Source organism: Nipponia nippon, unplaced genomic scaffold (genome assembly GCF_047370975.1).
Source record: "Nipponia nippon isolate SJK-2023a ecotype South Korea unplaced genomic scaffold, ASM4737097v1 scaffold_38, whole genome shotgun sequence".
Lineage (NCBI taxonomy): Eukaryota > Metazoa > Chordata > Aves > Pelecaniformes > Threskiornithidae > Nipponia > Nipponia nippon.
Genome location: NW_028262356.1, coordinates 122,758 through 150,164, shown reverse-complemented (window position 1 = coordinate 150,164; position 27,407 = coordinate 122,758). Strand labels below are relative to the sequence as shown.

At 69.0% G+C, this 27,407-nt stretch overlaps 1 protein-coding gene across 2 annotated transcripts; it reads right to left on the bottom strand.

Moving 5' to 3' along the window:
* Positions 1-265: 265 nt before the first annotated feature.
* On the bottom strand, positions 266-27,121 carry PC (pyruvate carboxylase). 2 transcript variants are annotated; one of them, XM_087772974.1, is made up of 21 exons: positions 25,572-25,696; positions 23,789-23,915; positions 22,607-22,791; positions 21,285-21,449; positions 20,376-20,522; positions 19,460-19,577; positions 17,963-18,114; positions 16,765-16,883; positions 15,988-16,150; positions 14,383-14,565; positions 13,214-13,358; positions 12,449-12,538; positions 11,524-11,745; positions 10,535-10,691; positions 9,645-9,885; positions 8,764-9,013; positions 7,736-7,980; positions 6,367-6,546; positions 3,479-3,727; positions 2,021-2,161; positions 266-833 (listed from the first exon to the last, which is right to left on the bottom strand). In XM_087772974.1, exons 2-21 carry the CDS (start codon positions 23,913-23,915, stop codon positions 585-587), a joined length of 3,528 nt encoding a protein of 1,175 aa, XP_087629100.1. In that variant the 5' UTR covers positions 25,572-25,696; the 3' UTR covers positions 266-584. The 2 variants fall into 2 exon arrangements, with proteins under 2 accessions (XP_087629100.1, XP_087629099.1); XM_087772973.1 differs by lacking the exon at positions 25,572-25,696 and adding an exon at positions 27,022-27,121 and having other exon boundaries at positions 268-833.
* Between the last annotated feature and the right edge of the window lie 286 nt (positions 27,122-27,407).

The following is a 27,407-nucleotide window of genomic DNA, read 5'->3' as shown; positions in this document are numbered from 1 at the left end:
AGGAGGGGCAGCTGAGGGGGGGGAGGGGCAGGGGGGGGAGCCCCCCCCCCATAAGGCAGCGCGGCAGGGAAAGGGTTAATGGGGGGGCAGAGGATGGGGGACCCCCAAAAACGGGGGGGGGACCCCGAGAAGGGAAGCCCCTCCCCCCCCCCAAAAAAGGGGGGACCCCCCCCAAAAAAAGGCGGGACCCCTCCAAAATGGGGCGACCCCCCCAAAATGGGGGAACCCCCCAAATTAAGACGTGGCCCCCCCCCAATTAAGGGGTGCCCCCCCATGGGTGCCCCCCCATGGGTGCCCCCCCCCCAACTGGGTGCCCCCCAATTACGGGGTGCCCCCCAAGGAAGACCTGACCCCCCCCAATTAAGGGGTGCCCCCTCATTAAGGGGGTGCCCCCCCCGTTGTGCCCCCCTTCGGCCAGCAGGGGGCGCTACTGCGGGGGGGGCGCAATTCGCTCTTAAAGGGCCAGCGCACCGTTTGCAGCGGCGCCATTTTAGGGGGGTTTTGGGGGGGTGGGGGGTGGTTTTTTTTTTGGGGGGGGGGGTCCGAGGGGTTTGGGGAGGGGGGGGGGCCCGTGCCCCTCCCCCCTACTCGATTTCGACGATGAGGTCCTCGCCCTCCAGGCTCATGCCGGGGCGGACGTGGAGGCGGGTGACGGTGCCGGCCAGGGGCGCCGTCACCACCGTCTCCATCTTCATGGCGCTGAGGACGCAGAGGGGGTCCCCCTTGGCCACCGGCGCCCCCGCGGCCACGCGCACCTCCACCACCTCCCCCGGCATGGGGGCCCCCACCTGCCCCTTGGCCCCCCGCTCCGCCTTCGGGTGCACGTGCATCTCCTGGGGGGGGGGGGGTGGGGGGTGAGGGGGGGGATGGGACCCCCAGGACCCCCCCGTGTCCCCCAAACCCCCCCGTGTCCCCCAGGACCCCCCGTGTCCCCCCAAACCCCCCATTGCCCCAGGACCCCCCCGTGTCCCCCAAACCCCCCCGTGTCCCCCAGGACCCCCCCATGTCCCCCCAAACCCCCCGGGTCCCCCAAAAGCCCCCCAGGTCCCCCAGGACCCCCCATGTCCCTCAAAAGCCTCCTGTATCCCCCCAAACCCCCCCGTGTCCCCCCAAAACCCCCCAGGTCCCTCAGGACCCCCCGTGTCCCCCCAAACCCCCCCATTGCCCCAGGACCCCCCCGTGTCCCCCAGGACTCCCCCATGTCCTCCAGGACCCCCTTGTATCCCCCAAAACCCCCGGGTCCCCCAAAACCCCCCCAAGACCCCCCAGGACCCCCCTATGTCCCCCAAAACCCTCCCAGGTCCCCCAGGACCCCCCAGGTCCCCCAAGACCCCCCGTGTCCCCCCAAACCCCCCTGTGTCCCCCAAAACCCCCCAGGTCCCTCAGGACCCCCCGTGTCCCCCCAAACCCCCCGGGTCCCCCAGACCCCCCGTGTCCCCCCAAACCCCCCATTGCCCCAGGATCCCCCCGTGTCCCCCAGGACCCCCCAGGTCCCCCAAGACCCCCCGTGTCCCCCCAAACCCCCCTGTGTCCCCCAAAACCCCCCAGGTCCCCCAGGACCCCCCAATGACCCCCAAACCCCCCATGTCCTCCAGGACCCCCCAGGTCCCCCAAGACCCCCCTGTGTCCCCCCAACCCCCCCCATGTCCCCCAGGACCCCCCGTGTCCCCCAAAACCCCCCCTCACCCCCCCACCTTCATGGCCTGGGTGCCTCGCACGAGGACGGAGCCCATTCACCCATCGAGCCCCACAACCCCCCCCGTCACCCCCTGGGACCCCCCAAAACCCCCCAACCCCCCCCAACCCCCCTCCTCGGACCCCCCCCGCCCCCCCAAACCCCCCAGCCCCCCACCTTCATGGCCTGGGTGCCTCGCACGAGGATGGAGCCCATTCACCCATCGAGCTCCAAGAAACCCCCCGTCACCCCCTGGGACCCCCCAAAACCCCTTCAGACCCCCCAAACCCCCCCCAACCCCCCTCCTCGGACCCCCCCCGCCCCCCAAACCCCCCAGCCCCCCACCTTCATGGCCTGGGTGTCTCGCACGAGGATGGAGCGCAGTTGCCCGTTGAGCTCGAAGAAAACCTCCCGCTGCCCGGCCGCGTTCAGGTCCCCCAGCGCCAGCGCCTTGATGTGCAGCGTCTTCCCCCGCTCCAGCTCCACCTGCGCGTGCGAGGGTGGGCGTGCGAGGGGTGGGTGTGCAAGTGGTGGGCGGGTGAGGGGTGGGTGGGCGAGGGGATGGGTGCACGAGGGGTCCTGGGCGCGTGGGAGAGGTGCTGGGGGTGTGCGAGGGGCGGGCGAGGGGTCCCAGGGGTGTGCGAGGGGCGTGCAAAGGGTGTGCGAGGGACCCCAGGGGTGTGTGAGGGGCGTGCAAAGGGTGTGCGAGGGGACCCATGGGTGTGCGAGGGACCCCAGGGGTGTGCGAGGGGACCCATGGGTGTGCGAGGGGTGTGCAAGGGGACCCATGGGTGTGCGAGGGGTGTGCGAGGGGACCCATGGGTGCACGAGGGACCCCAGGGGTGTGCAAGGGGACCCATGGGTGTGCGAGGGGTGTGCGAGGGGACCCAGGGGTGCACGAGGGACCCCAGGGGTGTGCGAGGGGCGGGCGAGGGGTGTGCGAGGGGACCCATGGGTGTGCGAGGGGACCCAGGGGTGTGCGAGGGGTGTGCGAGGGGACCCAGGGGTGTGCGAGGGGCGTGCAAGAACACCTATGGGTGTGCAAAGGGCGCTGGGTGTGCACGAGGGTGTGCGAGGGGACCCATGGGCGTGCAAGGGGTGCTGGGTGTCCTCCCCAGTGCCTCCCAGTCCCCTCCCAGTGCCCCCCAGCCCCCTCCCATTGCCCCCAGCCCCCTCCCAGTGCCTCCCAGTGCCTCCCAGCCCCCTCCCATTGCCCCCCAGCCCTCTCATAGTGCCCTCCAGCCCCCTCCCAGCGCCTCCCAGTGCCCCCCAGCCCCCTCCCATTGCCCCCAGCCCCCTCCCAGTGCCTCCCAGCCCCCTCCCAGTGACCCCAGCCCCCTCCCAGTGCCCTCCAGCCCCCTCCCAGTACCTCCCAGCCCCCTCCCAGTGCCCCCCAGCCCCCTCCCAGTCCCCTCCCAGTGCCCCCCAGTCCCCTCCCATTGCCCCCAGCCCCCTCCCAGTGCCTCCCAGTGCCTCCCAGCCCCCTCCCAGTGCCCTCCAGCCCCCTCCCAGTACCTCCCAGCCCCCTCCCAGTGCCCCCCAGCCCCCTCATAGTGCCCTCCAGCCCCTTCCCAGTCCCCTCCCAGTGCCCCCAGCCCCCTCCCAGTGCCTCCCAGTGCCTCCCAGCCCCCTCCCAGTGCCCTCCAGCCCCCTCCCAGTGCCTCCCAGCCCCCTCCCAGTGCCCCCCCGCCCCTTCCCAGCGCCCCCCACTCCCATCCCCGCGCCCTCCCGCCCCCCCCCCGCGCCTCCCAGTGCCCCCCAGCCCCCTCCCAGCGCCTCCCAGTCCCCGCCCCCCCCCCCCACCTCGAACTCCTCGGCGATGGTGGGGCCCTCGAGGAAGAGGCGGGTGCCCAGGCAGGAGACGGGGCCGAAGGTGGCGGCGAAGGTGCGAAATTCCTCGTAGACCTTGGGGTAGAGCGCGGCCGAGAGCAGCTCCTCGGGGCGGGGGGGGGCCCCGTGCCGCGCCCCCAGCTCCCGCCCCAGCGCCTCGAAATCCAGCGGCGGCAGCGAAGCCCCCGGCCGCCCCTCGACGCGGGGCAGCTCCTTCAGGACCTGGCGGGGGGGAGGGGGGGGCCCGTTGGCATGGCAACCGGGGGGGGGGCGGGGGGGCGGAGGGACGGGCATCCTGCATTGGGGCTGTTGCTAGGGAGCCGTTGCTAGGGTCGGGTGCCATGGGAACCAGCATTAGGACCCGTTGCTAGGGGCTGGTGCCATGGCAACCAGCATTAGGACCCGTTGCTAGGGTCGGGTGCCATGGTAACCAACATTAGAGCCCGTTGCTAGGGTCGGGTGCCATGGCAACCAGCATTAGAGCCCGTTGCTAGGGGCTGGTGCCATGGCAACCAGCATTAGAGCCCGTTGCTAGGGTCAGGTGCCATGGCAACCAGCATTAGGACCCGTTGCTAGGGTCGGGTGCCATGGTAACCAACATTAGAGCCCGTTGCTAGGGTCGGGTGCCATGGCAACCAGCATTAGAGCCCGTTGCTAGGGGCTGGTGCCATGGCAACCAGCATTAGAGCCCGTTGCTAAGGTCAGGTGCCATGGCAACCAGCATTAGGACCCGTTGCTAGGGACTGGTGCCATGGTAACCAACATTAGAGCCCGTTGCTAGGGTCGGGTGCCATGGCAACCAGCATTAGAGCCCGTTGCTAGGGTCGGGTGCCATGGCAACCAGCATTAGGACCCGTTGCTAGGGACTGGTGCCATGGTAACCAACATTAGAGCCCGTTGCTAGGCTCGGGTGCCATGGCAACCAGCATTAGGACCCGTTGCTAGGGACTGGTGCCACGGTAACCAGCATTAGGACCCGTTGCTAGGGGCTGGTGCCATGGCAACCAGCATTAGGACCCGTTGCTAGGGACTGGTGCCACGGTAACCAGCATTAGGACCCGTTGCTAGGGGCTGGTGCCATGGCAACCAGCATTAGGACCCGTTGCTAGGGTCGGGTGCCATGGCAACCAGCATTAGAGCCCGTTGCTAGGGTCGGGTGCCATGGCAACCAGCATTAGGACCCGTTGCTAGGGTCGGGTGCCATGGCAACCAGCATTAGGACCCGTTGCTAGGGACTGGTGCCATGGTAACCAACATTAGAGCCCGTTGCTAGGCTCGGGTGCCATGGCAACCAGCATTAGGACCCGTTGCTAGGGTCGGGTGCCATGGCAACCGGCGCTGGGACCCGTTGCTAAGGTAGGATGCCATGGCAACCAGCGCTGGGCCGTTGCCAGGCAGCTGGCACTGGAGGCCGTTGCCAGGGACCGTCGCCATGACAACCAGCGCCACGTGCTGTCGTTGGGCCTGGTGCCATGGCAACGGCCTCCAGCATACCCTCCCAGTGCCTCCCAGTCCTGTCCCAGTGCCTCCCAGTCCCCTCCAGTGCCCCCCAGCCCCCTCCAGTCCCTTCCCAGTGCCTCCCAGTCCCCTCCAGTTCCCCCCAGTCCCCTCCCAGTGCCCCCCAGCCCCCTCCCAGTGCCTCCCAGTCCCCTCCAGCGCCCCCCAGCCCACTCCAGTCCCCTCCCAGTGCCTCCCAGCCCCCTCCCAGTGCCCCCCAGCTCACTCCAGTCCCCTCCCAGTGCCTCCCACTCCCCTCCAGTGCCCCCCAGTCCCCTCCAGTCCCCTCCCAGTGCCCTCCAGCTCCCTCCCAGTGCCTCCCAGCCCCCTCCCAGCGCCCCCCAGCCCACTTCAGTCCCCTCCTAGTCCCCTGCAGTGGCTCCCAGTTCCCTCCCAGTGCCTCCCAGCCCCCTCCCAGTGCCCCCCAGCTCACTCCAGTCCCCTCCCAGTGCCCCCCAGCTCACTCCCAGTGCCTTCCAGTCCCCTCCAGCGCCCCCCAGCCCACTCCAGCCCCCTCCCAGTGCCTCCCAGTCCCCTCCAGCGCCCCCCAGCCCACTCCAGTCCCCTCCCAGTGCCTCCCAGTCACCTCCCACTGCCCCCCAGTCCCCTCCCACCCCCCCCCAGCCCCCTCCCAGTGCCCCCCAGCCCCCTCCCAGTGCCCCCCAGCCCACTTCAGTCCCCTCCTAGTCCCCTGCAGTGGCTCCCAGCCCCCTCCCAGTGCCCCCCAGCTCACTCCAGTCCCCTCCCAGTGCCTCCCAGCCCCCTCCAGTCCCCTCCCAGTGCCCCCCAGCCCCCTCCCAGTGCCTCCCAGTCCCCTCCAGCGCCCCCCAGCCCACTCCAGTCCCCTCCCAGTGCCTCCCAGTCACCACCCACTGCCCCCCAGTCCCCTCCCAGTGCCCCCCAGCCCACTTCAGTCCCCTCGCAGTCCCCTGCAGTGGCTCCCAGCTCCCCCCCAGTGCCTCCCAGCCCCCTCCCAGCGCCCCCCAGCCCACTCCAGTCCCTTCCCAGTGCCTCCCAGCCCCCTCCCAGTGCCTCCCAGCTCACTCCAGTCCCCTCCCAGTGCCCCCCAGCCCAATTCAGTCCCCTCCTAGTCCCCTGCAGTGGCTCCCAGTTCCCTCCCAGTCCCTCCCAGCCCCCTCCCAGTGCCCCCCAGCTCACTCCAGTCCCCTCCCAGTGCCTCCCAGCCCCCTCCCAGTGCCTCCCAGTCCCCTCCAGCGCCCCCCCCCCCACTCCAGTCCCCTCCCAGTGCCTCCCAGCCCCCTCCCAGTGCCTCCCAGTCACCTCCCACTGCCCCCCAGTCCCCTCCCAGTGCCCCCCAGCCCCCTCCCAGTGCCTCCCAGCGCCCTCCCAGCAGCCCTACGCACCCGGGAGCGGAAGGGCTCGGGGAAGCCCCCCGGGGGGGTCCCGATGTGCCCCTGGAGGAACTCCACCACGGAGAGGGGGAAGGAGAGCTCGTCCGCCCGCGCCTCCACCTCCTCCCGCGTCAGCCCGTTCTGCACCATGAACTGCGCCAGGTCCCCCACCACCTTCGAGGACGGCGTCACCTGCGCCCGGCAACACCCGGCGGCGTCACCCCGCGGGCGGCACCTCGCGGCGGCGCCCGGGGGGCTCCTCGCGAGGGACGGGGGGGCAGCTCGCCCTAGAGGGGTCTCGTCTCGGGGGTGGCACCCAACCCGTGGAGCACCCAGCCCATGGAGACCACCCAATGGAGACCACCCAACCCATGGAGACCACCCAACGGAGACCACCCAACCCATGGAGACCAGCCAACCCATGGTAGACCAGCCAACAGAGACCACCCACCCCATGGAGACCACCCAACCCATGGAGACCAGCCAACCCATGGAGACCACCCAATGGAGACCAGCCAACCCATGGAGACCAGCCAACCCATGGAGACCACCCAATGGAGACCACCCAACCCATGGAGACCACCCAACCCATGGAGACCAGCCAACGGAGACCACCCAACCCATGGAGACCACCCAATGGAGACCATTGCGCTCCATGGAGACCACCCAACCCATGGAGACCACCCAATGGAGACCATTGCGCTCCATGGAGACCACCCAACCCATGGAGACCACCCAATGGAGACCATTGCGCTCCATGGAGACCACCCAACCCATGGAGACCACCCAACCCATGGAGACCACCCAATGGAGACCGTCGCACCCCATGGAGACCACCCAACGGAGACCACCCAACCCATGGAGACCACCCAACGGAGACCACCCAACCCATGGAGACCACCCAACGGAGACCACCCAACCCATGGAGACCACCCAATGGAGACCATTGCGCTCCATAGAGACCACCCAACCCATGGAGACCACCCAATGGAGACCATTGCGCTCCATGGAGACCACCCAACCCATGGAGACCACCCAACCCATGGAGACCACCCAATGGAGACCGTCGCACCCCATGGAGACCACCCAACGGAGACCACCCAACCCATGGAGACCACCTAACCCATGGAGACTACCCAATGGAGACCACCCACCCCATGGAGACCACCCAACGGAGACCACCCAACCCATGGAGACCACCCACCCCATGGAGACCACCCAACGGAGACCGTCGCACCCCATGGAGACCACCCACCCCACAGAGACCACCTCCGTCACCACCACGCCGTGGAAACCACCCCACAAAGACCATCTCCACCACCCCCCAGCCCATGGAGACCACTCCCCCCCCGGAGACCACCCCATGAAGACCCCCCCCCACCTTAATGAGGTCCCCGAGGAGCTTGTTGGCCTCGGCGTAGGCTTTCTTGACCTCCTTGAACTTGTGGCCCAGCCCCATGGCGTGGGCCTGGAAGTGGAGGTTGGTGTATTGTCCCCCCGGGATCTCGTTCTCGTAGACGTCGGCGTTGCCCGACTTCATGGTGGCCGTGCAGTCGAAGGCGGCGTAGAGCGCCCGCGCCCCCTCCCAGTACTCGCTGTACTCGAACACCCGCTCCAGCGCGATGCCTGCGGGGGGACGGGGGTGGGTGGGGGGCACCCATGGGTGGGGACTCCATGGGGACGTGGCGGCGAGGGGTTGGGGGCCGCCGGTGGTTGAGGGACACGGTGGATTGGGCGTAATGTCGTGATTGAGGTGGTATCACCGCGGCCGTGGGTCCATCGCCACGGCCATGGTGGCACCTCCATGACCCTGGTGCCACCTCCATGACCACGTCCCCACCTCCATGACCACATCATCATCTCTATAACCACGTCATCATCTCCATAACCACGTCACCACCTCTTCCATGACCACATCACCACCTCCATGACCACAGTGCCATTGCCAAGACCATGGTGGCACCTCCATGACCACGTCCCCACCTCCATAACATGGTGGCACCTCCATAACCACGTCACCACCTCCTCCACGACCACGTCCCCACCTCTATGACCGTGGTGGCACCTCCACAACCACGTCCCCACCTCCATAACATGGTGGCACCTCCTTAACATGGTGGCACCTCCATAACCACGTCACCACCTCCTCCACGACCACATCCCCACCTCTATGACCGTGGTGGCACCTCCATAACCACGTCACCACCTCCATAACATGGTGGCACCTCCATAACCACGTCACCACCTCCATAACATGGTGGCACCTCCACGACCACGTCACCCCCTCCTCCACAACCACGTCCCCACCTCCATAACATGGTGGCACCTCCATAACCACGTCACCCCCTCCTCCACGACCATGTCACCACCTCCACGACCACGGCGGCCCCTCCGCGGGGGTGTCCGTACCTGTGTCGAGGGGGGTCCCACGGGCGCAGGCCACCAAGGCGCCCATGCTGGGTTGGGAGGTCATGCCGGACATGGCGTCCACCGCCACGTCCACCACGTCGGCGCCGGCGTTGGCGGCCGCCAACATGGAGGCGACGGCGGCCCCGGCGGTGTCGTGGGTGTGGACGTGCAGCGGCACCTCGGGGAAGCGCTCCCGTAGGGCGCCCACCAGCAGGCGGGCGGCCGCCGGCGTCAGCAGCCCCGCCATGTCCTGGGGGCGGGGCATGGGGGTCACGGGGGGTCACGGGGGTCGGGGGGGCGTGGGGACCCTCCCCCACTTCCCAGCCCGTCTCGATCCTCCCCGCCCCCGCGGTTTGGGGGAGTCGGGGACCCCCAAATCTACCCCCAAGACCCCCCAAAGCCCCTTCCCATCCCCCCAATCCCCCTCCAGGCCCCCCAAAATCCCCCCAAGACCCCCCAACCCCCCTTCCCATCCCCCCAAATCCCCCTCCCATCCCCTCCAGGCTCCCCAAAATCCCCCCAGACCCCCCAAACCCCCTTCCCATCCCCCCAGGAGCCCCCAAACCCCCTTCCCATCCCCCCAAATCCCCCTCCCATCCCCTCCAGGCTCCCCAAAATCCCCCCAGACCCCCCAAACCCCCTTCCCATCCCCCCAGGAGCCCCCAAACCCCCTTCCCATCCCCCCAAATCCCCCTCCCATCCCCTCCAGGCTCCCCAAAATCCCCCCAGACCCCCCAACCCCCTTCCCATCCCCCCAAATCCCCCTCCCATCCCCTCCAGGCTCCCCAAAATCCCCCCAAGACCCCCCCAAACCCCCTTCCCACGTCCCCTAACCCCCCTTCCCACCCCCCAGTCCCCCCCTAAACCCCCCCCCCCCAAACCTTAATGCAGAGGATGTGGGTGCCGGCGGCCACCAGCTCGCGGGCCAGGGCCAGGTAGTAGTCGAGGGTGTACTTGGTGCGGGTGGGGTCGGCCACGTCGCCGGTGTAGGAGAGGGCGGCCTCCACCACCGCGCCCGCCCGCCCGGCCGCCTCCACCCCCAGCAGCAGGTTGGGGAGGTAGTTGAGGGCGTCGAAGACGCGGAAGATGTCCATCCCATTGGCCACCGCCACCTCGCAGAAGCTGGGGGGGGGGGGGGGAGGGGGAGGAGGGGGTAGGGGGAGCCTGGGGGTCCTCGCGTCCCCTCCCCGTGTCCCCTCCTGTGTCCCCGTGTCCCCAAATCCCTCCGTGTCCCCATGTCCGTCCATGTCCCCATGTGCCTTCATCCCTCCATGTCCCCCCTGTCCCCGTGTCCCCTCATCCCTCCATGTCTCCCCATGTCCCCCCATGTCCCCCCACGTCCCCGTGTCCCCCCACATCCCCATGTCCCCACATCCCTCCACGTCCCCATGTCCCCCCATGCCCCCAAGTCCCCCCATGTCCCCACCTCCCCCCACGTCCCCACATCCCCCCACGTCCCCGTGTCCCCTCATCCCCCCATGTCCCCACATCCCTCCACGTCCCCATGTCCCCCCATGTCCCCACCTCCCCCCACGTCCCCACATCCCCCCATGTCCCCACATCCCTCCACGTCCCCATGTCCCCCCATGTCCCCACCTCCCCCCACGTCCCCCCATCCCCCCACGTCCCCACGTCCCCCCACGTCCCCGTGTCCCCTCATCCCCCCATGTCCCCACATCCCTCCACGTCCCCATGTCCCCTTACCCTTCATGTCCCCCCACGTCCCCCCATGTCCCCCCGTCCCCCCCCCTCCCCCCGCGTCCCCGCTGACCGGTAGACGACGTTGTCGGGGTAGTTGGTGTAGCCGACGGCGTTGGCGCCGCGCAGCAGCATCTGGAAGGGGATGTTGGGGACCAGGCGCCGCAGCTCCCGCAGCCGCTCCCAGGGGCACTCGTGCAGGAACCGCATGGCCACGTCGAAGGTGGCGCCTGCCGGACACGCCCCGCCCCCGGGCGGTCACATGGGGCAAGCCCCGCCCCTCCCGTGCAAACCCCGCCCCCCCCTTGTGCAAGCCTCGCCCCTTTGCACAAGGCCCCCCCACCCCCAGCCCTTCCACCTCTGCTGCGTGGCTTAGTGCCTCCCTGCAAGCCCCGCCCCATTAGCCACGCCCACCCTATAAAAGCCCCGCCCCCAAGCCACACCCCTTCCCATGGGAAGGCCCCGCCCCTCAAAACCACGCCCCACTTCCCGGCCACACCCTATGGGCATAGCCCCACCCCCTGAGGTGCCCCCAACAATGCCCCATCCCGAGACCACACCCCTTCAAGCCCCACCCCTCGCCCCAAACCACGCCCCCTTGTTGAAACCCCACCCCCAGGGCAGCCCCATCCTGAGACCACACCCCTTCAAGCCCCGCCCCTTTGCCTTAAACCACGCCCCCTCCCTGAAGCCCCGCCCCTGGGGAGGCCCACCAATGCCCCACCCTGAGACCACACCCCTTAAAGCCCCACCCCCTCGCTGAAGCCCCACCCACTGGGGGGGCAGTTCCACCCTGAGACCACACCCCTTCACGCCCCTTCCCTTCCCCAAACCCTGCCCCCTCGCTGAAGCTCCGCCCACTGGAGCAGCCCCACCCTGAGACCACACCCCTTCAAGCCTCGCCCCTTCCCACCCCCCGCCGAAGCCCCGCCCCCTGCAGCATCCCTCCCATTAACCCTGCGCACCCCAGCCCCATGGGGACCCACCCCGAGACCCCGCCCCCCTTCAGGCCCCGCCCCCCAGAGACCACGCCCCCTCCCGCAGGCCACGCCCCCTCCTCACCTCCCCAGGTCTCCATGCTGCAGAGGGGGCTGAGGGCGTGGGCGACGAAGGGGGCGACGCGGGCGAGGTCGCGGGTGCGGACGCGGGTGGCGAGCAGGGATTGGTGGGCGTCGCGGAAGGTGGTGTCGGTGAGGAGCAGCCCCCGGTGAGCCCGCACCGCCCGGGCGAAGCCCCCCGGGCCCTCCCGCGCCAGCACCGCCCGCAGCCCCGCCGGGGGGGGCCCTGCCGCGGCGGGGAGGGGGCGGTGAGCGGCGCCGGGCACGCGCCCGGCACACAGCGTGCGTAGGCCGGGCACGCGCCGCGGTGCGCCAGGCACACGCCAAGCACATACCAAGCACACGGCGTGCATAGGCCGGGCGCACGCCAAGCACACGCCAAGCACACAGCGTGCATAGGCCGGGCACACGGCAAGCACACGGCAAGCACACGGCAAGCACATGCCCAGCACACGCTCAGCACACAGCGTGCATAGGCCTGGCACACGCCAAGCACACGCCAAGCACACAGCGTGCATAGGCCGGGCACACGGCAAGCACACGCCAAGCACACGCCCAGCACACGCTCAGCACACAGCGTGCATAGGCCGGGCACACGGCAAGCACATGCCAAGCACACGCCAAGCACGCAGCATGCCTAGGCTGGGCACATGCCATGGCATGCCAGGCACACGCCAAGCACATACCAAGCACACAGCGTGCGTAGGCCGGGCACATGCCAAGCACACGCCAAGCACACAGCGTGCATAGGCCGGGCACACGGCAAGCACATGCCAAGCACACGCCAAGCACGCCGCATGCCTAGGCTGGGCACACGCCAAGCACACGCCAAGCACACGCCGTCCATAGGCTGTGCCCACGCCGCGGCGTGCCAGGCACACACGAGCACACGCCAAGCACACGCCGCGCCCCGCCCTTCCCCCGCTCACCCATGGGCACCGGGGGGGGGATGGGCTCCACCAGCGCCGCCTTGGCCTTGACCGGGAGGGGGGTGCTGGGGCCGTTCACCATCACGTGACCTGCGGGGGGGGAGGGGGGGCACGTGGGACCCCCCGAAACCCCAGGGACCCCCAAACCCCTCCCAGCCCTACCAGGGCCCCCCAACTCCCCCCAGGGCCCCCCAGTGCCCCTCCCAGCCCCCCAGAGCCCCCAGGAACCCCCAGTGCCCCTCCCAGCCCCCCCAGAGACCCCAGGGACCCTCCCAGGGCCCCCCAGTTCCCCTCCCAGCCCCCCAGAGACCCCAGGGCCCCCCAGTTCCCCTCCCAGCCCCCCCAGGGCCCCCAGGGACCCCCTCCAGGGCCCCCCAGTTCCCCTCCCAGCCCCCCCACAGCCCCCCAGCGCCCCCAGGGACCCCCAGTCCCCCCCCCAGCCCCCCCAGAGCCCCCAGGGACCCCCAGTGCCCCTCCCAGCCCCCCCCAGAGACCCCAGGGCCCCTCCCAGGGCCCCCCAGTTCCCCTCCCAGCCCCCCCAGAGCCCCCAGGGACCCTCCCACAGCCCCCCAGTGCCCCTCCCAGCCCCCCAGAGACCCCCAGAGCCCCCAGGGCCCCTCCCAGCCCCCCAGAGACCCCAGGGACCCTCCCAGGGCCCCCCAGTTCCCCCTCCCAGCCCCCCAGAGCCCCCAGGGCCCCCCCCAGGGCCCCCCAGTGCCCCCCACTCCCCCTCCCAGCCCCCCCAGGGCCCCCCAGCCCCCATACCCAGATAGTGAAGTAACTTCTGGGCCCGATTCTGGCTGGGGCGGAGGTGGAAGAGTTCGGGGTTCTCGTCGATGAACTGGGTGTCGGCCGCGCCCCCCAAAAACTGGGGGTGGGCCAGGACGTTCTGCAGGAAGGGGATGTTCGTCTGCGGGAGACGCGCTCGTTAGCGTGCGACGCACGAGGGGCCGGCGGCGGCGGCGTGTGTCATCGTGTCCCCCCCCCCCACCCCCCCTGCAACGCACCGGGGCGGGGGGGAGCAGCCCCCTCGTGCGACGCACGGGGACCCCGGTGCGGCGCACGACCCCTCCAGCCCGTTGTGCGTTGCACGAGAGCCCCCCAATACCCCCCCCCCCCCCCAAGCCCCCAGAGCCCCCCAAAGCCCCGGGGTCCCCCCAAAGCCACAAGGACCCCCCAAAGCCCAGAGACCCCCCAAAAGCCTCAGGACCCCTCCCCAAACCCCAGGGTCGCCCCCAAAGACCCCCCAAAAGCCCCCAAAGAGCCCCCCTAAATCCCCCAGAGACCCCCAAAAGCCCCAGGGTCCCCCCAAAGCCACAAGAACCCCCCAAAGCCCCCAGAGACCCCCAAAAGCCTCCGGGTCCCCCCCAAAACCCCAGGGTCTCCCCAAAGCCCTGGAGTCCCCCCAAAGCCCCCAGAGACCCCCAAAAGCCTCTGGGTCCCCCCCAAAACCCCGGGGTCCCCCCCAAAGCCCCAGAGACCCCCAAAAAAGCCTCAGGATCCCCCCAAAACCGCCGGGTCCCCCCAAAACCGTGGGGTCCCCCCAAAGCCACAAGGAGCCCCCAAAGCCCCAGAGACCCCCCCAAATCCCCCAGAGACCCCCGAAAGCCTCAGGGTCCCCCCAAAACCCCCAGAGACCCCCCCAAAGCCCCGGGGCCCCCCCAAAGCCATCAGAGACCCCCCCAAAAGCCTCAGGGTCCCCCCAAACCCCCCAGAGACCTCCCCAAAGCCCCCAGAGACCCCCCAAAAGCCTCAGGGTCCCCCCAAAACCCCCAGAGACCCCCCCAAAGCCTCAGGGTCCCCCAAAAACCCCAGGGTCCCCCCCAAGCCCCCAGAGACCCCCCAAAGCCACAAGGACCCCCCAAAGCCTCCGGGTGCCCCCCCAAATCCCCCAGAGACCCCCCAAACCCCGGGGTCCCCCCCCAAAGCCCCACCTTGACCCCGCGGATGCGGAACTCGGCCAGGGCCCGGCTCATCTTGGCGGCGGCGGCCGGCTGGTCGGGCCCGTGGGCCACCACTTTGACCAGCAGGGAGTCGTAGTGGGGGGAGATCAGGGCCCCCTGGAAAGCCGAGGCCCCGTCCAGGCGGATCCCCATCCCCTCGCCGCTGCGGAACACCTGCCGGCACCCCCAGACCCTATAGACAACCCTATAGGCGCCCGTGGGCCCTAAAGGGTCCTGCGGGGCCCCTGTGCAGCCTCTTGTGGGCACCCACCCGCCACCCAGAGCCTCCTATGGGCACCCCGCGACCTGCAGAGCCCCTACAGAGCTTCCTACAGGCACCTATGGACCCTATAGAGTCCCACGGAGCCCCTATAGAGCCTCCCATGGGTACCTATAGGCTCTATGTGGTCCCATGGAATCCCTATAGAACTTCTTATGGGCACCTATCCACTCCACAGAGCCTCCTATGGGCACGCCGCGACCTGCAGAGCCCCTACAGAGCTTCCTACAGGCACCTATGGACCCTATAGGGTCCCACGGAGCCCCTATAGAGCCTCCTATGGGTATCTATAGGCTCTATGTGGTCCCACGGAATCCCTATAGAACTTCTTATGGGCACCTATCCACTCCACAGAGCCTCCTATGGGCACCCCTCCATCCCATAGAGCCTCTATAGAGGCTCCTACAGGTACCTATGGACCCTATAGAGTCCCATGGAGCCCCTATAGAGCCTCCTACGAGCACCCCTTCGCCCCACAGGGTCCCACAAAGCCTCCTGCCGGCACCTATGGGCCCTATATGGTCTCACAGACCACTATAGAGCCTCCTACAGGCACTTATGGGCCCTATATGGTCCTACAAACCCCTATAGAGCCTCCTGCCGGCACCTATGGGCCCTATATGGTCTCACAGACCACTATAGAGCCTCCTACAGGCACTTATGGGCCCTATATGGTCCTACAAACCCCTATAGAGCCTCCTGCCGGCACCTACGGGCCCTATATGGTCCCACAGAGCCCCTATAGAGCCTCCTGCAGGCACCTACGGGCCCTATATGGGGGTCTAATGGGAGGGGTCCTAGGGGGGTCCCAAGGGGGGTCCCATGAGGGGGTCCTAGGAGGGGGACCTATAGGGGTCCCATAGGGGCATCCCAAGGGTGGGGGGTCCCAAGGGGGTCCCGTAGGGGGTCCCAAGGGTGGGGGGTCCCAAGGTGGGGGGGGGTGTCCCCAAGGTGAGGGGGGTCCCAAGGTGGGGTGAGGGTGTCCCCAAGGTGGTGGTGGGGGGGTTGTCCCCAAGGGGGGGGTCCCCAAGGTGTGGGGGGGGTCCCAAGGTGGGGGTGGTGGTGTCCTAAGGTGGGGTGGGGGGTCCCCAAGGTGGTGGGGGGTCCCCAAGGTGAGGGGGGTCCCAAGGGTGGGGGGTCCCAAGGGTGGGGTGAGGGGGTCCCCAAGGTGGTGGTGGGGGGGTCTCCAAGGTGGTGGTGGTGGGGGTTGTCCCCAAGGGGGGTGTCCCCAAGGTGGGGGGGGGTGTCCCCAAGGTGAGGGGGGGTCCCAAGGTGGGGTGGGGGGTCCCCAAGGCGGGGGGGTCCCACGGGGGCACCTCGATGCGCCCGGTGTCGGGCTGGAAGCCGCGGGCGGGGTCCTCGGTGGTGACGCGGCACTGGATGGCGCAGCCGTTCACCCGGATGCTCTCCTGCCGCAGCCCCAGCTCCGGCAGCGACCGCCCCGCCGCCACCTGCAGCTGAGCGTGGACCAGGTCCACGCTGGCCGGGGGTCACTGAGGGGGACCCCGGTGTTTGGGGGGGACCCCGGTGTTTGGGGGGGACCGGAGCATCCCGCATCCCGCCAGGGCCCAGAACCATCCTGCAACCCCCCCCCACCCCAGGGACCCAGGTGTCCGGGGGGGACCCAAGCGTCTGGGGGGGACCCCGGTGTCCAGGGGGGACCCTGGCATCTGGGGGGGACCCCGGTATTTGGGGGGGACCCCGGTATTTGGGGGACCAGAGCATCCCACATCCCTCCGGGCACCCAACCATCCCGGGAAGCAGAAGCATCCCGTAACCCCCTGCACCCAGGGGGGGCACCCAGGTGTCCTGGGGGGGACCCTGGTATTTGGGGGGGACCCTGGCATCTGGGGGGGACCCCAGCCTTTGGGGGGGACCCCGGTATTTGGGGGGACGCCGGTATTTGGGGGGGACCCCGGTATTTGGGGGACCAGAGCATCCCGCATCCCTCCGGGCACCCAACCATCCCGGGAAGCAGAAGCATCCCGTAACCCCCTGCACCCAGGGGGGACCCCGGCGTCCTGGGGGGGGCACCCCAGGCATTTGGGGGGGCACCCAGGCACCCGGGGGGGCACCCAGGGGTGGACACTCACTCGGTGATCTCTTCGGTGACCGTGTGTTCCACTTGCAGGCGGGAGTTGACCTCGATGAAGTAGTAATCCCCGTTCTGATCCACCAGGAACTCCACCGTCCCCGCGTTCTCGTAGCCCACCTGCGGCACCCCCCCGCCGTCAGCCCGGACCCCGGGGGGTCCCCGATGCCGGGGTCCCCTTGGGTGCCTGGGTGCCCCCCTGGGCTCCTGGGTCCCCCCCTGGATCCCTGGGTGCTCCCCTGGACTCTTGGGTGCCCCCCTGGGCTCCTGGGTGCCTCCCTGGCTCCTGAGTGCCTCCCTGGGCTCCTGGGTGCCTCCCTGGGCTCCTGGGTCCCTCCCTGGGCTCTTAGGTGCCACCCTGGGCTCCTGGGTCCCCCCCTGGGCTCCTGGGTCCCTCCCTGGGCTCCTGGGTGCCCCCCTGGCTCCTGAGTGCCTCCCTGGGCTCCTGGGTGCCTCCCTGGGCTCTTAGGTGCCACCCTGCGCTCCTGGGTCCCCCCCTGGGCTCCTGGGTCCCCCCCCTGGGCTCTTGGATGCCTCCCTGGGCCCCTGGGTCCCTCTCCAGACTCCTGGGTCCCTCTCTGGACTCCTGGGTGCCCCCCTGGGCTCCTGGGTCCCCCCCTGGGCTCTTGGGTGCCTCCCTGGGCTCTTGGGTCCCCCCCTGGGCTCCTGGGTCCCTCTCTGGACTCCTGGGTCCCCCCCTGGGCTCCTGGGTCCCTCCCTGGGCTCTTGGGTGCCACCCTGGGCTCTTGGGTCCCTCTCTGGACTCCTGGGTCCCCCCCGGGCTCCTGGGTCCCTCCCTGGGCTCTTGGGTGCCACCCTGGGCTCTTGGGTCCCTCTCTGGACTCCTGGGTCCCCCCCTGGGCTCCTGGGTCCCTCCCTGGGCTCTTGGGTGCCACCCTGGGCTCCTGGGTGCCTCTCTGGACTCCTGGGTCCCCCCCTGGCTCCTGGGAACCCCCTGGGCTACTGGGTCCCTCTCTGGACTCCTGGGTGCCCCCCTGGGCTCCTGGGTCCTTCTCTGGACTCTTGGGTGCCACCCTGGATCCCTGGGTCCCCCCCGTGGCTCCTGGGTGCCCCCCTGGACCCCTGGGTGCCCCCCTGGACCCCTGGGTGCCTCTCCAGACCCCTGGGTGCCCCCCTGGACCCCTGGGTGCCTCTCCGGACCCCCGGGTGCCCCCCCAGGGCCTCCTGGGTGCCGGTACCTGCTGGGCGAGGCGGACGGCGTCGCTGGCCAGGCGGGCGCGGAGCTCGGGGTGCAGGCGGGCGGCCGGGGCGATTTCCACCACCTTTTGGTGGCGGCGTTGGATGGAGCAATCCCGCTCGTAGAGGTGGACGACGTTCCCGTGCTGGTCCCCTGGGAACGGCGGCGGGGTCAGAACGGGGGGGGGGGCCGCGCACCCCAAAAAGGGACCCAGGCCTCCGCGCACCCCAAAAGGGACCCACGCCTCCGGGTGCCCCCCCCCCCCCCCCCCCCCCCCTTGAGGGACCCAGGTCTCCACGTACCCCAAAAAGGGACCCAGGCCTCCGGACACCCCCATCCTCCCCCCATTAACTCCTGCCCCCCAAACCCAACTGGGCCCCCCCAAATCTCTTCCCCCAGCCCCCCCAAAACCCTCAGACCCCCAAAATCTCCCAACTGCCCCCAAACCCCCTTGAGGTGCCCTAGGAGGAGCTGGGGACCCCCTCAAACCCCTGAGGGCCCCCCGAAGCTCCAGGGTCCCCCCCAAAAGCCCCTAGAGACCCCCCAAAAAGCCTCAGGGTCCCCCCAAAGCCCCCAGAGACCCCCCCAGAAGGCTCTGGGTCCCCCCCAAAAGCCCCTAGAGACCCCCCCAAAAGCCTCTGCGTCCCCCCAAAGCCCCCAGAGACCCCCCAAAAAGCCTCAGGGTCCCCCCAAAGCCCCCACAGACCCCCCCAAAAGCCTCTGGGTCCCCCCCAAAGCCCCCAGAGACCCCCCAAAGCCCTCAGAGACCCCCCCAAAAGCCTCTGGGTCCCCTCAAAGCCCCTAGAGACCCCCCAAAAGCCTCAGGGTCCCCCCAAAGCCCCCAGAGACCCCCCCAAAGCCCTCAGAGACCCCCCCAAAAGCCTCTGGGTCCCCCCAAAGCCCCTAGAGACCCCCCAAAAAGCCTCAGGGTCCCCCCAAAGCCCCCACAGACCCCCCCAAAAGCCTCTGGGTCCCCCCAAAGCCCCCAGAGACTCCCCAAAGCCCCTAGAGACCCCCCAAAAAGCCTCTGGGTCCCCCCCAAAGCCCCCAGAGACCCCCCAAAGCCCTCAGAGACCCCCCAAAAGCCTCTGGGTCCCCTCAAAGCCCCTAGAGACCCCCCAAAAAGCCTCAGGGTCCCCCCAAAGCCCCCAGAGACCCCCCCAAAGCCCTCAGAGACCCCCCAAAAGCCTCTGGGTCCCCCCAAAGCCCCTAGAGACCCCCCAAAAAGCCTCAGGGTCCCCCCAAAGTCCCCAGAGACCCCCCAAAAGCCCTCAGAGACCCCCCAAAAAGCCCCTGGGTCCCCCCAAAGCCCCTAGAGACCCCGCAAAAAGCCTCAGGGTCCCCCCAAAGCCCCCAGAGACCTCCCAAAAGCCCTCACAGACTCCCCCAAAAGCCTCTGGGTCCCCCCCAAAGCCCCCAGAGACCCCCCAAAGCCCTCAGAGACCCCCCCAAAAGCCTCAGGGTCCCCCCAGAGACCCCCCAGCCCCCCCCGCCGTACCCAGGATCTGGACCTCGATGTGCCGCGGGCGCTCGATGAATTTCTCCACGAAAAGGGCGCCGTTGCCGAAAGCGGCCAAAGCCTCCGAGGAGGCGCGGGAAAAGCTCTCCTCCAGCTCCTGCGGACGCCCGGACGCCTGGGTCCCCCCGGACCCCTGGGTCCCCCCCACCCGCTTGGGTGTCGTCCCCCCCCCCCCCCCCACTCAGGTCCCCTCCCAGAGGCCTGGATCCCACCCGTACGCCTGGATCCCATCCGGATGCCTGGATCCCATCCGGATGCCTGGGTTCCTCCCTGGATGCCTGGGTCCCCCCCCCACCCACTTGGGTTCCCCACGCCTGGGGGGGTGTCCTGGGGGAATTGGGGGTCCCAAGGATTTGGGGGTCCTGGGGTCCCATGGCGGGTGGGGTCCGGGGGTGGGGGTCCCAAAGATTTGGGGTGCCTGGGTCCCATGGCAGGGGGGTCTTGGGGGGGGTCCCAAGGATTTGGGGTGCCTGGGTCCCATGGCAGGGGGGTCCTGGGGGGGTCCTGGGGAATTGGGGGTCCTGGACATCTGGGTCCCATGGCAGGGGGGTGTCTTGGGGTGGGGGTCCCAAGGATTTGGGGTGCCTGGGTCCCATGGCGGGGGGGTCCTGGGGAATTGGGGGTCCCGGACATCTGGGTCCCATGGCAGGGGGGTGTCTTGGGGTGGGGGTCCCAAGGATTTGGGGTGCCTGGGTCCCATGGCAGGGGGGTCCTGGGGGGGTCCTGGGGAATTGGGGGTCCCGGACATCTGGGTCCCATGGCAGAGGGGTCTTGGGGGGGGTCCCAAGGATTTGGGGGTCCTGGGTGCCTGGGTCCCATGGCAGGGGGGGTCCTGGGGGGGGGTCCCCAGGGATTTGGGGTGCCTGGGTCCCACGGCAGGGGGGGTCCCCCGTACCTGGGGGGAGCGGACCACCCGCATGCCGCGGCCGCCGCCGCCGTGAGCCGCCTTGAAGATGATGGGGAAGCCGACCTGGTGGGCGAACTCCTGCGCCTCCGACAGCGCCGACACCGGCGCCGGCGTCCCCGGCACCACCGGCACTCCTGGGGTGGGGGGGGCCCATCAGTGCCGGTGTTGGGGACCCCCGCCCCGGCAACCCCCAAACCCATTTAACCCCATCACCCTCCCCTGGCACCCATAGCCCCCCATGACCCCCCCATAGCCCCCAACAACCCCATAGCCCCCCATAGCCTCCTGCAGCCCCCCAAAACCCCATAGACCCCCCATAGCCTTCCATAGCCCCCCAAAAACCCCATAGCCCCCCCATAGCCTCCTGTAGCCCCCCAAAAACCCCATAGACCCCCCCACCCCCCATAACTCCCCCAATAGGCCCATAATCCCCCCAATAACCCCCCAAATACCCCATTATCCCCCCCAAACCCCCACCCCCCCATAAGCATCCCCAAAACCCCATAAGCCCCCCCCCCAAAAAACATAAACCCCCAAATAACCCCATAGCCCCCCCAAATAACCCCATAAGCCCCCCATACCCCCCCAACCCCCAAATAGCCCCATAACCCCCCCATAGCCCCCCAAATAACCCCATAAGTCCCCCATAACCCCCCCAAATATCCCCATAACCCCCCAAATAGCCCCATAACCCCCCCATAGCGCCCCAAATAACCCCATAAGTCCCCCATAACCCCCCCAAATATCCCCATAACCCCCCCAATAATCCCATAACCCCCCCATAGCCCCCCAAATAACCCCATAACCCCCCATAACCCCCCCAAATAACCCCATAACCCCCCCACGGCCCCCCCAAATAACCCCATAAGCCCCCCAACCCCCCCAATGCCCCCCCCCGGCAGCGACGGCGATGCCGCGAGCCTCCACTTTATCGCCCATCTTGCGGACGACGGCGGGGGGGGGTCCCACGAACCGGACCCCCGCGTCCAGGCAGGCCTGGGCGAAGTCGGCTCGCTCCGAGAGGAATCCGTATCCCGGGTGGATGGCGTCCACGCCGTTCTCCTGGGGGAGGGGGGAACCCAGGGGTCCGGGGGGGTTGTGCGACCCCCAGACCCCCCCCCACCCAGGGACCCAAGCATCTGGGTGGTCCCATCTCCAGGGGACCCAGATGACCCCCCTATAGGGGACCCAGGCGTGTCTCCCATAGGGTCCCCAATCACGCCCCCCCATAGGCTCCCCAGTCATCCTCCCCTATAGGATCCCCAGTCGTAGCCCCCAAGGGAACCCAGGCACACCCCTATAGGGGACCCAGGCAAGCCCCTATAGGGGACCCCGGCACACCCCTATAGGGGACCCAGGCGTTCCCCATCCCATGGGACCCAGGCAAATGCCTATAGGGGACCCCGGCACACCCCTATAGGGGACACAGGCGTTCCCCATCCCATGGGACCCAGGCAAATGCCTATAGGGGACCCCGGCACACCCCTATAGGGGACCCAGGCATTCCCCATCCCAGGGATCTCAGACAGCCCTATAGGGGACCCAGGCACACCCCTATAGGGGACACAGGTGTTCCCCATCCCATGGGACCCAGGTAAACCCCTATAGGGGACCCAGGCACACCCCTATAGGGGACACAGGCGTTCCCCATCCCATGGGACCCCAGCACACCCCCATAGGGGACCCCGGCACACCCCTATAGGGGACCCAGGTGTTCCCCATCCCAGGGGTCCCAGACATAGCCCTATAGGGGACCCAGGCACATACCTATAGGGGACCCTGGCACGCCCCTATAGGGGACCCAGGTGTTCCCCATCCCAGGGGTCCCAGACATAGCCCTATAGAGGACCCAGGCACATACCTATAGGGGACCCAGGCACACCCCTATAGGGGACACAGGCGTTCCCCGTCCCATGGGACCCCAGCACACCCCCATAGGGGACCCCGGCACACCCCTATAGGGGACACTGGCGTTCCCCATCCCATGGGACCCAGGCAAATGCCTATAGGGGACCCAGGCACACCCCTATAGGGGACGCAGGCGTTCCCCATCCCATGGGACCCAGGCAAACCCCTATAGGGGACCCACGCATGTGCCCTATAGGGGACGCAGGCGTTCCCCATCCCAGGGGTCCCAGACATAGCCCTATAGGGGACCCAGGCACACCCCCATAGGGGACCCAGGCACGCCCCTATAGGGGACCCGCCATAGGGCGCACCTGGGCGACGCGGATGATGTCGGGGATGTGGAGGTAGGCCTGGACGGGGGGCAGCCCCCGCCCCACCAGGTAGGCCTCGTCCGCCTTCTGCCGGTGCATCTGCCCCGTGTCCTGCTCCGAGTACACGGCCACCGTCCGGATCCCCAGCTCCGTGCAGGCCCGGAACACCCGGATGGCGATCTCGCCTGGGGGGGGACACGGGGACATGGGGACACGGGGACATGGGGACACAGACGCCCCGGGGACACCCCGTCCCGCTGGAGACATGGGGACACCCTGGGGACACCCCGACTGGGAGGGGGACACGGCCGCCGTCCGGATCCCCAGCTCCGTGCACACCTGAAGGACCCGGATGGTGATGTCACCTTAGGGGGGACACGGGGACAGGGACATGGGGACACCCCAGGGACACCCCGTCCCGCTGGGGACATGGGGATGGGGACACCCTGGGGACATCCCTGCTGGGAGGGGGACACGGCCACCATCTGGATCCCCAGCTCCGTGCACGCCTGGAACACTCGGATGGCAATGTCACCTCGGGGACAGGGACACGGGGACATGGGGACAGGGACACGGGGACACCCCAGGGACACCCCGTCCCGCTGGGGACATGGGGATGGGGACATCTTGGGGACACCCCGACTGGGAAGGGGACATGGCCACCATCCGGATCCCCAGCTCCGTGCACGCCTGGAACACCCGGATGGTGACGTCACCTCGAGGACAGGGACATGGGGACGGGGACATGGGGACAGCCTGGCTGGGGGGGGGGACACGGGGACAGGGACACCTTGGGGACACCCCATGGAGACAGCCTGGGGGGGGCCCCGGGGGATAAAGGGGGGACCTAGGGGACAAAGGGGGGGACAATGGGGCTGGGGGTGGCCCCAGGGCACCTAGGGGACATGGGGGCCACCAGGGGACAGGGGGTGGCCCCCAGGGGACGGGGGGGGCCCAGGGCACCCAGGGGACACGGGGGGGCCACCAGGGGACAGGGGATGGCCCCCAGGGGACGGGGGGGGGCCCAGGGCACCCAGGGGACAGGGGGTGGCCACCAGGGGACAGGGGGTGGCCCCCAGGGGACAAGGGGGACACCAGGGGATAGGGGGTGGCCACAGGGGACGGGGGGGGGTCCCCAGGGCCCCCAGGGGACAGGGGGTGGCCCCCAGGGCCATCACTTACCCCGGTTGGCCACCAGGACCTTGCGGATGGGCTGGTAGCTGACGGGCCGGGTGGTCCCGGGGGGCCCCCGCAGCAGCCGCACCCCCAGGAGGGCCCGGCCCCCGCGGGGGACGCACAGCTGCAACATCTGGAGGGGACACACAGACCCGGGGGGGGGGGGGGGTGACACGAGGGGGGGGTGACACGGGGGGGTGACACGGGGGGGGTGACACGGGGGGAAGGGGGCGGAGGTCAGCGGCCTGCACAACCCTATACGAGACAGCGGAGAATCCCCCTCCCTTTCCCCTCCCCCCCCCTTTCCCAGAAGGGACCCAGGCATCCGGGGCCACTCACCTTTGCCCCAGTGCCCTTTGACCCCCCCCCAAAAACCAACAATAAACCACCCATAACCCCTATAGGGGACAGCGGAGACCCTCCCCCTCCCCCCTCCCCCTCCCCCCACCCCAATTTTCCCAGAAGGGACCCGGGCCACCCCCTCCCCCCACCCCCCTTTCCCCCAGTGCCCTTTGACCCCCAAACCCTCAGGGAGGGACCCCCCCCCCGCACAACCCCATGCGAGACACTGGAGAATCCCCCCCATCCCATAATGCACCTGGAGGCCTCCCCCCCCCCCCATTCATGAGCAGGGGCAGGTTAACGAGGGGGGGAGGGGGGACACGCGTGTCCCACGCACACGCGCGTGCAAACCTGCCTTGCACGAGCCCCCCCCCCCGCAAGAGGCCCCCCTCGTACGAGCCCCCCCCTTGCACGAGAGCACCCCTTGCACGAGCGCCTTTGCACAAGGGCCCCTCGTGCATCTCTTGCACGAGCACCTCTTGCACGAGCCCCCCTTGCACAAGCACCTCTCTTGCACAAGCCCCTCTTGCACGGCCCCCCCTCGCACGAGCCTCCTTTGCACAAGCCCCTCTCTCGCACGAGTGCTTTTTCTGTGAGCCCCCTGTGCACAAGCCCCCCTTGCACAAGCACCTCCCTTGCACAAGCACCTCTTCCAAAAGCCCCCCTTGCACAAGCCCCTTTTCCACGCTCCCGTCCCTTCCACGAGCATCTTTTCCACAAGCAACCCTTGCACAAGCACCTCTTGCACGAGTACTTCTTCCATGAGCCCCTTTTGCACGAGCATCTCATGCACGAGCCCCTCTCCTTCGCAAGCGCCCCTTGCACAACCTCTTGCACGGCCACCTCTCGCACGAGCCTCTTTTCCACGCTCCCCTCCCTTGCACAAGCATCTTTTCCACGAGCAACCCTTGCACAAGCCCCCCTTGCACCACCTCTTGCACAACCACCTCTTGCACGAGCCCCTCGCTTGCACGAGCACCTTTTCCACGTGCCCCCCTTGCACGATCACCTCTTGCACGAGCCCCTCTCCTTCACAAGCCCCCCTTGCACCACCTCTTGCACGGCCACCTCTTGCACGTGCCCTCGCTTGCACGAGCACCTTTTCCACGTGCCCCCCTTGCACGAGCCCCTCTTGCACGAGCCCCTTTTCCACGATCCCCTCCCTTGCACAAGCATCTTTTCCACGAGCAACCCTTGCACAAGCCCCCCTTGCACCACCTCTTGCACAACCACCTCTTGCACGAGCCCCTCGCTTGCACGAGCACCTTTTCCACGCGCCCCCTTTGCACAACCACCTCTTGCACGAGCCCCCCTTGCACAACCACCTCTTCCACGAGCCCCTCCCTTGCACGAGCACCTCTTGCACAACCCCCCCCTTGCACGAGCACCTCTTCCACGAGCCCCCCCAGCCCCTCTTGCCCAAGCCCCCCCTCCCTTGCACGAGTACCTCTTCCACGCGCGCCCCTCGCACGCCCGTCCCTGGCACGCGCGTCCCTGGCACGCGCGTCCCTCGCACGCTCCTTCCCCCCCTCCCCGCACGCCGATCCGGGCAGGCCGGGACTCGCCGCCCGCCCGCCGGCCCTCGCACGCCCCTCGCACGCCCCTCGCACGCGCCCTCGCACGCCCGGCCCGCCGCTCCCCGCCCCCGTCGTTCGCCGGCCCCCGGCGGCCGAGTCAATCATTCACCCACGGGGCAAAGTCCATACGGTCCCATACGCCTCCGCTGGGCACCTATGGCCCCATATGGCCCCGCCGGGCACCTATGGCCCCCTATGGCTCCATATGGCCCCGCAGACGAGCTGCCCAGTGGGCCTGGCAGGGCCAAACTGGGAGCACTGGTCCATACTGGGGCTCTGGGGGGGGGGGACTGAGTCTATAGGGGCCTGGTCTATAGGGGCTCCCAGGCCCTATAGGGGCTCCCAGGCCTTATAGGGGCTCCCAGGCATTATAGGGGGTCCCAGCCAGTATAGAGGGCCGATGGGGGGGGTGTGATGCAGAGGGGTCTTGGCTCTATAGGGGACCTGGTCTATAGGGGCTCCCAGGCCCTATAGGGGGTCCCAGACAGCTGATGGGGGGGGGGGCTGATGCAGAGGGGTCTTGGCTCTATAGGGGACCTGGTCTATAAGGGCTCCCAGGCCCTATAGGGGCTCCCAGGACTTATAGGGGGTCCCAGCCAGTATAGAGGGCTGATGGGGGGGTGGGGTGATGCAGAGGGGTCTTGGCCCTATAGGGGACCTGGTCTATAGGGGCTCCCAGGACTTATAGGAGACTCCAGCCCCTATAGGGGGCTGGTGAGGGAGTGCAAAGCACTTTTGGTCCCTATAGAGGGATTGAGTCTGTAGGAGCCTGGTCTATAGGGGCTCCCAAGCCCTGTAGGGGCTCCCGGGCCTTATAGAAAACCTCAGGCCCTATAGAAGGCTGATGGGGGGGCTTATGCAGAGGGGTCTTGGCCGCTATAGGGGGACCAAGTCTATAGACGCCTGGTCTATAGGGGGTCCCAGGTCCTATAGGGGGTGCCAGGCCCTATAGGGAGCTGACAGGGGGCCTCATGCAGAGAGGTCTCGGTCCCTATAGGGAGGCCTGGTCTATAGGGGGTCCCAGACCCTATAGGGGGGCTGGGGGCCCGGGGGGGGGGGCGCAGACACCCCGGAGGGGGTCCCCTATGGCCTGGGACGTATGGGGGGGCGGTCACGTGGGTCCCGGCCCCTATAGGGGACCCCGGGCTACGGAGGGGGGGTGGGGGGTGTCACGTGCGTCCCGGTCCCTATAGCGGGCAGCCAGCCCGGGGGGGGGGGGAAGTCACGTGTGTCAGGACATATAGGGGAGGGGGCGGGTCACGTGGGCCCTGGGTCACGTGGGCCCCGGTGTCGCCCGTCGCCCCCCCCCCCCCAACTCACCGCTCCGCGACCGCGATCGCCGCTTCCCCCCCCGCGTCCCGGCCGGCCCCGCTGGCCCCGCCCCCCTCGCCCTCCTATTGGCCGCCCGTCGCCCCGCCTCCTTTCCCGCCGCGCCCCGCCCCTCTACCGGAGGCCGGCGGGGAACGGCAGCTCCTCATTGGCCCGCCCGCCTCCGATCTCCCTTCGTTATTGGCGGGGGAGGCTGCCACTCCCACCCGTCAGCCCCCGCCCCTTCGGTGGGCGGGGCGTAGCGACCTCACGGCGGCGCCGCGGGCGCTGATTGGCCCGGACGGGGCGGGGCCACTGGAAAGGGGGGCGGGGCCACGTGACCCCGGGCGGGAGTGCACACGTGACTACAACAGCCCTTCGCCTATAGCCCCGCCCCT

Excerpts from the sequence above, each read along its gene's own strand:
- PC (XM_087772973.1), bottom strand. The coding sequence starts at position 23,915 with ATGTTGCAGCTGTGCGTCCCCCGCGGGGGCCGGGCCCTCCTGGGGGTG. Across the intron at positions 9,886-10,534 it reads CCCGACAACGTCGTCTACCG|CTTCTGCGAGGTGGCGGTGG; the intron begins GTCAGCGGGGAC and ends CCCCCCCCCCAG. Across the intron at positions 6,547-7,735 it reads TCCTCGGGGACCTCATTAAG|GTGACGCCGTCCTCGAAGGT; the intron begins GTGGGGGGGGGT and ends TGCCGGGCGCAG.